This window comes from Tupaia chinensis, unplaced genomic scaffold (assembly GCF_000334495.1).
Source record: "Tupaia chinensis unplaced genomic scaffold, TupChi_1.0 Scaffold148108_1, whole genome shotgun sequence".
Taxonomy (NCBI): domain Eukaryota; kingdom Metazoa; phylum Chordata; class Mammalia; order Scandentia; family Tupaiidae; genus Tupaia; species Tupaia belangeri.
Genome location: NW_006207959.1, coordinates 163682 through 176333, shown reverse-complemented (window position 1 = coordinate 176333; position 12652 = coordinate 163682). Strand labels below are relative to the sequence as shown.

The 12652-nt window shown below is 46.8% G+C and overlaps 1 protein-coding gene across 1 annotated transcript in view; it reads right to left on the bottom strand.

Annotated features, from left to right (window-relative positions):
- MTARC2 (mitochondrial amidoxime reducing component 2) overlaps positions 1-12652 on the bottom strand; it is a gene marked incomplete at its 5' end in the record, with an annotated part of 42060 nt that extends 29408 nt beyond the window's left edge. The window contains 2 exon segments of the mRNA XM_014584896.2: positions 2577-2750; positions 12599-12652. Coding sequence (XP_014440382.1) covers positions 2577-2750; positions 12599-12652 — 228 coding nt within the window.

The following is a 12652-nucleotide window of genomic DNA, read 5'->3' as shown; positions in this document are numbered from 1 at the left end:
ATGTGTGGAGCAGAATTACGTAAGAACAGCTTCACTTGGTGCCCTTGTGGAGCAGGCACAACCTCCAACCCCCTACATCCTCCCCCATCCCCAAACCACACACGCACACACACATACACACACACTCACTCACTCAAGTTCCTCTTTACTCCTTTCTACCCGGGGAGAATGTGTACCTCCCTAGAGTTCTGCCTGCTCAGTGAGGTAGAGTCTTGAGGGGAAAACTTGCTTACTGGTGACAAAGTGAGTCTGCCAGGCCACATCCATATCTGTCACTACATCTCAATTGAGCATTTACCTATGAGTTTCGAATATTCTCCAATCAGGTAGAGATGGCTACAGCTTTTTAGCTCAAACCCTGTCAAATATGGAAAAGCCTTTCCCCTCCTTGCAAACAGGTTTTAAAAGCAAAAACCTGGCAGGCATTTGGGGATTCAGAACCCTGCCTCCACCTTTGCATAACAGGGGTCAAAGTCTTGGTTTCTTCACTTTTAAGGTGGAATTCATGGTCGTCCCTGTAGACATGCTGAGGTAGTTAACTGAAATATTATATTCAGTGAACTATTGCTTCAGACTTTTGAAAGTTAGGAACTGTGAGTGACGGATTTCAACTCCGACACTTTGCTTATAAAGGCATAATAAAATAAGTGTGTAGAAGGTAATCTGTGGCCTTCCTCGAGCCCAGCAACCTTTGGATAAGACTCATTGCCACACACTTGAAAAGCTCAGTTGCGAGATCAACAGATGGCATAACAGTTATGTTACTGGACTCTCAGATAGTTGACTGCGGTTCGAGTCCCAGACCCAGTAGCTTAAAACTCACGCCAGGCACATGTGCGTGCATGCCCAAGATCCTGAGAGGAGAATGGAGAAGGGATTGCAGAGTGGCCATCCCCTAGGGGGATGATTTCTTGCTTTCTGTCTCTCTTCCTTTCTCTGTCTCTTTGGTGAGCACACATACCCTATAGCAAAAATCTCTCTAAAAAAAAAAAAGAAAAAAGAAAAAAAGAAAAGCCTAGTTGCTGAGGCCAACAGGTGGCATAGTGGTTAAGGTGCTGGACTCCCATGTGGCTGGCCATGGTTCCAGTCCCAGACCTAGAGGTTTGAAAAATCATGCTGGGCGGTATGTATATGCATATCCCAAATCCCAGGCAGGCAGGAGGACAGTGGAGGAAAAGAGATCAAGGTATGGCCATTCCCCCGACCCCCTGACCCGGGGTGCAGGGGGTGATTTCTCACTTTCCCTCTCGCTGTCTCTGTCTCTCTCAGGTGAGCACACATGCCCTATGGCAAAAACCTTAGAGAAAAAAAAAGCTCAGTTGCTAACAAAGGCATCCAGAACATTCCATGACAAGCATCAAAGTCTCTAAAACATCCGAATATGCAAGGGCAAGACCCCAGGAAACCATGGATTGTGACAGCTCAGAAGGAGTCCCATAGGCTAAAGGAATCCAGTACCTAGGGAGAGTCTCTCCACAGAGGTGGAAATCCCTTACTGTGACTCCTGCTGGAGGGACCTTAGTCTCAACCACAGGGTCATCTTCAAAAGCTCCAGCCTCCTTATCATCCAGCCCTGGGATACAGCTGATGAAGTCTCCATTAACTCCTCTGTCTGCTTGGCTGGAGGGCTGGCAATTCTGAATAAAATTCTATCCAGCTTCAAAGAAAGATTGGCAGCTTTACCCCTTTACACTTGTAAGAATTCAAGTAATTCAAGGCTTAGGCTTTGCTGACACTGATGAGAGTCGCTGCTCCTTGGGCTAGCCAGTTCCTAGAGATAGACTAATGGCCTGCAAGCGTACCTTTCATATGAACACTTACAGTCCACAGCCCATACTCCCAACCGTCTTCCTTACTGGGTTCTTACACTCCAAACTGCTATGCCCCTGACCTCATATCCCTGGGACAAGTACTAGACAATCAGAACAGCCCCTGTGCCCCAGGGCCTGCTGAGGTTATTCAAACTTAGGTCAATCCTAAACCTGTTCACCCTGCCTTGCTTTCTGAATCCTGCAGAACCACAAGAAAGGCTCCATCCTGCATCCTCCCTCACTCCCACTGCCCGACCCCAGTGGTGCTTCCCTGCGTGGACCTGTGAGGCATGCCAAGCCTCCTGCTTCTAGGGATCTACTAACATAAGATCTTTCTTCATAATTGTCATTTCTGTGTCTGTATGTCTTACCATGCCTGATTAAAACAAATCCTGGGGGCCAGGGCCGGCATATGGCATGGTACTTAAAGGCGTTAGATTCCCGCATGGCTGACCGTGGTTCGAGCCAGATCTGGCAGCTTGCTTTCTCACTTTCTCTCTCTCTCTCATTCTGTCCCTCTCTGGTCAAATTGAAATAAATAAATAAAGTTAAGTAAAATCATTCTTTAAAAAAAAAAAAATCCTGAGTACCTTAAAACAATCTGCCTCACCTTCAAGTTTGAGTACTGGCCCATCCCACCCAAGTTACACTTCTCCTACTCATTTCCTTTACCAATTTCATTGTCTATAGCAAGACAGAATGAAGGAGGAATCTAAAGGTAAACCAGGTCTGTAGTAGCTCCCTGGCTGCCCCCAGGCAGAACACCTGCAGTCATGGAGTCTGTTCGAGGAGGGCAGCTTGGTGGGCAGCACCAGCTGGTCCACGCCCGGAGCCTCAAGGATCAGGCAGTTGTTCTCATAGGTAATGGAGACCAGCACAAGGCGAGGCTCCTGCCGAGCAGTGACCATGTGTCCATCTTCCTTAATCACCAGCCAAAACCTGCAGGGAAACAAACAAGGGCACACTCAGTCACTCTTCTTCCATCCTTTCAATATAGTGTTCTATTTTCTTGAAACCGTACAGTGACCCCGATTTGGAACCCAATGGCTATATTGTAGACAATTATACAAGCCTGGTCAAATTCTTCGGGTCTAAAAGTTGGTGACCCCAAAAGGAGCTTATTAGACAGAAAAATGCCAGGGAGAGAGGATCTGGCCAACATAGGAATAGTTCCAGATTTGAAAAACAGAAAATGAGGCTGATTTGGGACCTTCCCTCACTGTTTAGGCAGCCATTTTGCTTATTTGGCAACTCTGGTTTGGTCAGAAACTTCCTGGGCCTGTTAAACATCTCTCTGAACCCCTGGGAGAAGCCAAATGTCTTCCAGGTCTTTCTGCTGTAGAACAAGATGGAGTTGGCCAGATGTATGGGCCCAGGTGAACTGGAATCCTATTAAAGTTCTCATGGCATGGCTGCCTCTAAGAGAATCAAGCTGGCTCTACTCTGGGCAGCATCTACATCAGGAAACTCCCTACACCCTTTCCTCTTCATGAAGAGCGCAAAGACCCTGAAAAGTCATGTGTTATCAAGAATTCCACTCGGCTTCTACAGGGCCCACTGTGCTAGTCTTGGTTCTTGAACTTTGTATTTCTCTGGGGTGAGATGAAGAGCGGGGAGGGAGGCTGGGTCAAGCTGGCTCTACTCTGGGCAGCATCTACATCAGGAAACTCCCTACACCCTTTCCTCTTCATGAAGAGCGCAAAGACCCTGAAAAGTCATGTGTTATCAAGAATTCCACTCGGCTTCTACAGGGCCCACTGTGCTAGTCTTGGTTCTTGAACTTTGTATTTCTCTGGGGTGAGATGAAGAGCGGGGAGGGAGGCTGGGTAGGCTAGGTCGGTTATCCTTCTATCTGTAGTACAGCGAAGATTTGCGTTGTGCTGCACAAATAAGTTGGTTAAAAAAAAAAAAAAAAAAAAGATAAAGGGAAATATTTCCCTAGGGAAAACGAAGCATCTGTAGCCACATAATGTGGGTGAAGAACTCTGGGCACTAAAAGAATGAGCAGCAACAGAAAGCCAGAGGCTCCTCAAATGTGAGTAGGATAGAAAGCATAATCCCATCTGGGATAAGGGGCGGCTCTGCCTAAGGAGACATTTCCAAATTAGGACTAGAACCCACTGGGAATTAGGAGGTAACCTTATGAGGACATCTAATATCAGACTGCAGAGAGCCCTTTCCTGTCCCTAGGTTCTCGCATCTAGAACCTCCCTACCACTAGGATCCTTTCCAGGTTCTGGCCAAACTGTTCGTTCCTGTAACCAAGCCAGTATAGAGTAGATGGCAGCCAGTGTCCTGGCATGTGGGACAGTGTGAGAGTGCCACCATGTGAAGGCATTTGGGGAACTGCCTCAGCTACTCTATTCCCTGGAGCTGGCCATAGCAGATCCCCACCTCTGTGATAAGGCCATCTTTTTCTTTCCCAGTGTCTTTAATCCCAGAGTTCTTTGACCCACTGGTCCTTAGGGTGGGTTCTATTAGGTCGTCGGAAAAGTCATGACACAATTTTGCCTAGAAATACAACTCAAGGAATTTCTGTCTATATCACAGCCCAGTCCCCTCATGGTCAGGCCCTGTTCTGTTTCTAGCTCATCCCTGGGTGCAGAGTTTCAGATGACTCTGCCCTGGTTAACCTCACCAAGGCCTACTCCCAACATGTTCCATTCCTAGACAAGACTCCCCCTGACATCCACAGACAACCAGACAAATGTCCAAATAGAAGTGACTCCCCTAGGGACCAGTAGTTAGCGTAATGGCTATGTCGCTGGACTCTCATGTAGTCGACTGTGGTTCGAGTCCCGGATCTGGTAGCTCAAACTCACACCAGGTATGTGTGCGTGCGTGCCCAAGATCCTGAGAGGAGAATGGAGGAGAAGGGATTGCGGCGGGGCCATCCCCCTGGGGGGTGATTTCTCACTTTCTATCTTTCTGTCTCTCTCTGTCTTTCTGGCGAGCACATGCCCCCTATAGCAAAAACCTCTCCAAAAAAAAAAAGAAATGACTCCCCTATTTGTTCAGCACTTCTGCTAGTCAGCCCCTCCCTGAGCTGAGTCTTCTAATCTCCAATCCATCCCTTACTATACTGGCCCTTCACTGTGGCTCATAGTCCCACCCTTGGCTCCAGCCTGCTGTCTAATAACATGGGAATGTACTGCTCGATTATCTGTGGGAAGTGCTGGCTAGAAGTCTCCAGTTAATCAAGAGAATTGAAAAGGCAAGTGGCAACTTGTAGGGAACCCAACATTGGGACAAGACAAAGACAACAATAAAAGGTAAAAGGTTGCCATCGGGAATACACCCCAGCCATCACATTACCCATCAACCTGGGTGATGTTTTTTACCTTTCACATGAATGATGCACAGTGAATTAAAAAATAGCTCTCTTCTGCCAGAGCTAGTAAAGGATCGGTCTGCATTGTGGGTGCTTTCAGGACCAAGCTATCCCAGTGCAGTGTGCGATACTGAAAGCTGGCGCCTTAGTTTTATAGAAACACGAGGATGTGGTAGAAGGATCATTGCAGGAGCCCAGAGCTCAGTCCCCAGAAAAGCAACAAAGCCCTGAGCAGCCAGCAACAGTGAGGAGGCAGAGCCCAAGATGACCACAGAACTTCCTTTCTCCATTACAGCTGGCCTGGGGAGCAGAAGGACAGAGGCCGAAAATGGGGGAAGGCAGGAACCCGACCACAGAAAGTGGGAAGGGAGAGACAGAGGAATCGGGCAGGGAATGACATGCTGGATAGTGAATTCCTTTCTCCACGAGTCAACAGTTTGTGCAGAGAGAAAACACAAACAAACAAACAAACAAAGGCTAGGTGCAGAAAGAGTCTGAACAGATACACGTTATCGAGTCATACATGGCTGCTAAGGAAAGCAGGGATTTCATGTGGTAGAAGGATCATTGCAGGAGCCCAGAGCTCAGTCCCCAGAAAAGCAACAAAGCCCTGAGCAGCCAGCAACAGTGAGGAGGCAGAGCCCAAGATGACCACAGAACTTCCTTTCTCCATTACAGCTGGCCTGGGGAGCAGAAGGACAGAGGCCGAAAATGGGGGAAGGCAGGAACCCGACCACAGAAAGTGGGAAGGGAGAGACAGAGGAATCGGGCAGGGAATGACATGCTGGATAGTGAATTCCTTTCTCCACGAGTCAACAGTTTGTGCAGAGAGAAAACACAAACAAACAAACAAACAAACAAAGGCTAGGTGCAGAAAGAGTCTGAACAGATACACGTTATCGAGTCATACATGGCTGCTAAGGAAAGCAGGGATTTCAAAGGCACGGAAGGAAGGCCCTGCTCTGCAGACAGCAGGCAGCCAGTACCAGCATTCTGCCAGGTGGACTTCAAACACCTCAAACACGGGGTGCTCAAGACAAGCTCAAGCACCAGTACGCTAACAGCTCTGAACGAAACACCGTGCAAATCTGAGGCACACTTCAGAGGAAAATCCCAGCTTCTCCAAACGGTTCGAAAGATATGTGTTCAGAATAGAATGAACTAAAAGAGGCCTTTCCCTGCATTCTAGAATGTTTGTATTTGTTACTTTTTTCTCGGGTTGAGAGAACAGCAGCCTGTAAGCAGTTCTTTCCGGCAAGCTTCCTTCCCAGTTCCGATTATCTTTTGATAAAGAAAAATCTAGGAAAAAGGGGTCTTAGGAACCATCAAGCTCCACTTCTTTCTTTTGCAAATGAGAAAACTGAGATTCAGAGAGGTTAAACTACCAGGCTGCCCAAGATTTCCTGATCCTCAGTTTAATCCTTACAGTGCTCTCTCAAAGGCTGATTTCACAGAAACAATAGAAGTGTCATACTCACATAGGCCTGAGTTCAAATCCCCTAAGCACATACTGGTTTTGTGATCTTGGGTAAGAAACACATCCTGTCTGATACCGTTTCCATCCTTGCAAAGTGAAGGTAATAATACCTGGTCCACATGACTGTTATGAGACTCAGATAAGAAAATCTGTAGGACAGGATTAACTCAGTGCCTAATGCATATTAACCATTGAATATTCCTTCCACCTGAAGTCTTCACATTTCACACCATCCCGAACATTGACTGTGCACAATAAGGAAAAGGTGACACAGTTTTGTTTATTTTAGGATACCAAGGAGGCACTAAAAACACAGGCAATGGCCCAGCAGATGGCCTGGTGTTAAGGCACTGTACTACCACATAGCCAACCGTGGTTCTAGTCCTGAACCTGGTGGCTTGAGAATTACACCAGGTGAATGTGCCCATATGCCCAAAATCCTGAAAGTAAAATGGAAGAGAAGGGTGTTGGTGTGATCACTCCTCCTGGGGGTGGGGGTGGAGGAATTTCTTACTTTCCCTCTCTCTGCCTTTTTCTGGTGAGTGTAAGCACTCTCTGGCTAAAACCTGAAGGAAAAAGAATACAGACAGAGAACACATATTTTCCTTCCATGACAGCAATAGTCACAGCAAAGTAGTGGCAATGAGAAGCAGAACAGCAATAGCTACTCTGATGATCAGAAGAAACACAGGTAAGGACTGGACATCTGTAAAATAACCCCAATCCTGCAGAGAAGGAAGGAAGGAGCACAATTCTAATTTCTCTGGATGTGTATGTGTCGTGAGAAGTTGCTTCTGCTGGTTTTTGGAAGGTGTCCATTACCTCTGGGCCTGCAGTAAGAAGGCTTTTCTAATCCTTCACACTTGAGTAAGCTCTAAACATCATCTTCTTAAAGGTCTCAGATAAAATCCTTTAATTACAGCATCAAAACCACCTGAGGGTGGGGGTAGGACCAGCAGATGGCATAGTGGTTACATCGCTAGACTCCAAAATGATTGACCACAGTTTGAGTCCCAGATCCAACAGCTTGAAACTCATGCTGGGTGCATGTGCATGTGTGCCCAAAATCCTGAGATGAGAATGGAGGAAAAGGGACTGTGGCATGATCAGCACCCTGGAGGGGTTGATTTTTCACGTATTGTTTCTCTGTCTATCTCTCTCTCTACTGTGAGCACACATACCCTGTAGAAAAAGACAAAAATCTCCCTAAAAAATAAATCACGTGGGGAAATTTACACTCAACAGAGTTGGCTCCATACTTGGGTAACTATGATCCAGTAGGTCTGGGATGGGAATATCAGTAAATTATAAAAAAAAAAAAAACAAACAAACAAACAAAAACCCTCTGCATGATTAAAAGTCTGGGTTGGGATGGGGATGGAAAGTCCCCCACGAGTTAGTCTGCACATACAACACTTCTCTAAAACAACTCAAGTTTCCCAGTGCAGTGGGAGCCCACACTTCTTTAAAAGGACAGTGGCCTTGGGACCAGCAGATGGTGTAATGGCTACATCGCTGGATTTCCACGTAGCTGACCGCAGTTCAAATCCCGGACCTGGCTACTTAAAACTAACGCAAGACAGATATGTGTGCATGCCCAAGAGGAGAATGGAAAAGAAGGAAATGCAATGTGGCATCCCCCCAGGGGGCAATTTCATGTTTCTCTCTCTGTCTCTCTGGTGAGCACACACACCCTATAGCAAAAATCTCCCTTTAAAAAAAAAAAAAAAGGACAGTGGTCTTCAGAGAACAGAGCATACATGTACCAGTGAATACTAGAGAGTAGACATTCCTCTGCCAGAAGCTTCCCTAAACTATCAACTTGTAAACTTCCTCTCTCTGTACACAGGACCACAGCTATACCACGTTAGCAGGTAAGAAGGGTCTTAATCCTTAGCACCAGAGTTCTATGTGCCAGGCCCTGAGTGGGTAAGGACTTGCCCACAGTTCTTCTCCAAGACCATCCTTCCCATAGAAGAGGGGGACGCGAGCACATGCACCCTATAGCAAAAACCTCTCCAAAAAAAAAAAGAAATGACTCCCCTATTTGTTCAGCACTTCTGCTAGTCAGCCCCTCCCTGAGCTGAGTCTTCTAATCTCCAATCCATCCCTTACTATACTGGCCCTTCACTGTGGCTCATAGTCCCACCCTTGGCTCCAGCCTGCTGTCTAATAACATGGGAATGTACTGCTCGATTATCTGTGGGAAGTGCTGGCTAGAAGTCTCCAGTTAATCAAGAGAATTGAAAAGGCAAGTGGCAACTTGTAGGGAACCCAACATTGGGACAAGACAAAGACAACAATAAAAGGTAAAAGGTTGCCATCGGGAATACACCCCAGCCATCACATTACCCATCAACCTGGGTGATGTTTTTTACCTTTCACATGAATGATGCACAGTGAATTAAAAAATAGCTCTCTTCTGCCAGAGCTAGTAAAGGATCGGTCTGCATTGTGGGTGCTTTCAGGACCAAGCTATCCCAGTGCAGTGTGCGATACTGAAAGCTGGCGCCTTAGTTTTATAGAAACACGAGGATGTGGTAGAAGGATCATTGCAGGAGCCCAGAGCTCAGTCCCCAGAAAAGCAACAAAGCCCTGAGCAGCCAGCAACAGTGAGGAGGCAGAGCCCAAGATGACCACAGAACTTCCTTTCTCCATTACAGCTGGCCTGGGGAGCAGAAGGACAGAGGCCGAAAATGGGGGAAGGCAGGAACCCGACCACAGAAAGTGGGAAGGGAGAGACAGAGGAATCGGGCAGGGAATGACATGCTGGATAGTGAATTCCTTTCTCCACGAGTCAACAGTTTGTGCAGAGAGAAAACACAAACAAACAAACAAACAAAGGCTAGGTGCAGAAAGAGTCTGAACAGATACACGTTATCGAGTCATACATGGCTGCTAAGGAAAGCAGGGATTTCAAAGGCACGGAAGGAAGGCCCTGCTCTGCAGACAGCAGGCAGCCAGTACCAGCATTCTGCCAGGTGGACTTCAAACACCTCAAACACGGGGTGCTCAAGACAAGCTCAAGCACCAGTACGCTAACAGCTCTGAACGAAACACCGTGCAAATCTGAGGCACACTTCAGAGGAAAATCCCAGCTTCTCCAAACGGTTCGAAAGATATGTGTTCAGAATAGAATGAACTAAAAGAGGCCTTTCCCTGCATTCTAGAATGTTTGTATTTGTTACTTTTTTCTCGGGTTGAGAGAACAGCAGCCTGTAAGCAGTTCTTTCCGGCAAGCTTCCTTCCCAGTTCCGATTATCTTTTGATAAAGAAAAATCTAGGAAAAAGGGGTCTTAGGAACCATCAAGCTCCACTTCTTTCTTTTGCAAATGAGAAAACTGAGATTCAGAGAGGTTAAACTACCAGGCTGCCCAAGATTTCCTGATCCTCAGTTTAATCCTTACAGTGCTCTCTCAAAGGCTGATTTCACAGAAACAATAGAAGTGTCATACTCACATAGGCCTGAGTTCAAATCCCCTAAGCACATACTGGTTTTGTGATCTTGGGTAAGAAACACATCCTGTCTGATACCGTTTCCATCCTTGCAAAGTGAAGGTAATAATACCTGGTCCACATGACTGTTATGAGACTCAGATAAGAAAATCTGTAGGACAGGATTAACTCAGTGCCTAATGCATATTAACCATTGAATATTCCTTCCACCTGAAGTCTTCACATTTCACACCATCCCGAACATTGACTGTGCACAATAAGGAAAAGGTGACACAGTTTTGTTTATTTTAGGATACCAAGGAGGCACTAAAAACACAGGCAATGGCCCAGCAGATGGCCTGGTGTTAAGGCACTGTACTACCACATAGCCAACCGTGGTTCTAGTCCTGAACCTGGTGGCTTGAGAATTACACCAGGTGAATGTGCCCATATGCCCAAAATCCTGAAAGTAAAATGGAAGAGAAGGGTGTTGGTGTGATCACTCCTCCTGGGGGTGGGGGTGGAGGAATTTCTTACTTTCCCTCTCTCTGCCTTTTTCTGGTGAGTGTAAGCACTCTCTGGCTAAAACCTGAAGGAAAAAGAATACAGACAGAGAACACATATTTTCCTTCCATGACAGCAATAGTCACAGCAAAGTAGTGGCAATGAGAAGCAGAACAGCAATAGCTACTCTGATGATCAGAAGAAACACAGGTAAGGACTGGACATCTGTAAAATAACCCCAATCCTGCAGAGAAGGAAGGAAGGAGCACAATTCTAATTTCTCTGGATGTGTATGTGTCGTGAGAAGTTGCTTCTGCTGGTTTTTGGAAGGTGTCCATTACCTCTGGGCCTGCAGTAAGAAGGCTTTTCTAATCCTTCACACTTGAGTAAGCTCTAAACATCATCTTCTTAAAGGTCTCAGATAAAATCCTTTAATTACAGCATCAAAACCACCTGAGGGTGGGGGTAGGACCAGCAGATGACATAGTGGTTACATCGCTAGACTCCAAAATGATTGACCACAGTTTGAGTCCCAGATCCAACAGCTTGAAACTCATGCTGGGTGCATGTGCATGTGTGCCCAAAATCCTGAGATGAGAATGGAGGAAAAGGGACTGTGGCATGATCAGCACCCTGGAGGGGTTGATTTTTCACGTATTGTTTCTCTGTCTATCTCTCTCTCTACTGTGAGCACACATACCCTGTAGAAAAAGACAAAAATCTCCCTAAAAAATAAATCACGTGGGGAAATTTACACTCAACAGAGTTGGCTCCATACTTGGGTAACTATGATCCAGTAGGTCTGGGATGGGAATATCAGTAAATTATAAAAAAAACAAACAAACAAACAAACAAAAACCCTCTGCATGATTAAAAGTCTGGGTTGGGATGGGGATGGAAAGTCCCCCACGAGTTAGTCTGCACATACAACACTTCTCTAAAACAACTCAAGTTTCCCAGTGCAGTGGGAGCCCACACTTCTTTAAAAGGACAGTGGCCTTGGGACCAGCAGATGGTGTAATGGCTACATCGCTGGATTTCCACGTAGCTGACCGCAGTTCAAATCCCGGACCTGGCTACTTAAAACTAACGCAAGACAGATATGTGTGCATGCCCAAGAGGAGAATGGAAAAGAAGGAAATGCAATGTGGCATCCCCCCAGGGGGCAATTTCATGTTTCTCTCTCTGTCTCTCTGGTGAGCACACACACCCTATAGCAAAAATCTCCCTTTAAAAAAAAAAAAAAAGGACAGTGGTCTTCAGAGAACAGAGCATACATGTACCAGTGAATACTAGAGAGTAGACATTCCTCTGCCAGAAGCTTCCCTAAACGATCAACTTGTAAACTTCCTCTCTCTGTACACAGGACCACAGCTATACCACGTTAGCAGGTAAGAAGGGTCTTAATCCTTAGCACCAGAGTTCTATGTGCCAGGCCCTGAGTGGGTAAGGACTTGCCCACAGTTCTTCTCCAAGACCATCCTTCCCATAGAAGAGGGGGACACACTCTTCCCTTAACTGTGGCCTGGAGTAAGTACTTCTCACTCAGTCCCTCTGCCTCCTCCCCTCCCCAACTCCACTCTGTTCATTATAGTCACTAAAGTGGGTCAGCCTCCCAGGCAGCCCAGCCCCCAGGACTGGACAAGTGTGAGGAACAAGTTCAGCAAGGCCTAATCCAATGTCCTTGAACATTTTCCACCTTGCTCCAGATAAGTAATGGCATTCTATTTCTCTACTATTGTGCTCTGTAGTAAGACTCAGAAAGTTTAGAAAGCAGGAGCCGTGGAGGTCACCAGGCCAGATGCCCTCCTGTTACAGAGGAAACTCTGGCAGGGTCTTACCCCTACCCATTTTACCAGGTCTGAATCGGGCACGGACTTGACCTTCACAGTTAAAGAATCTAAGGTCCAACAGTCAGCCCAGGAAACTCGGGGCAAACCCTATTCTACTTCCCTGGACAGGTCCGTCCCTGCTTCCCTCGCTTCTCCTCATCCTCAGCAGCACCCCCCGGAACTGCGCTGCGCCCCCGCTGGCGCGTACCTGTCCCGCAGGTGGCCGCTGCGCAGCCCCATGGCCGTGCACTCCGCCTCGGTC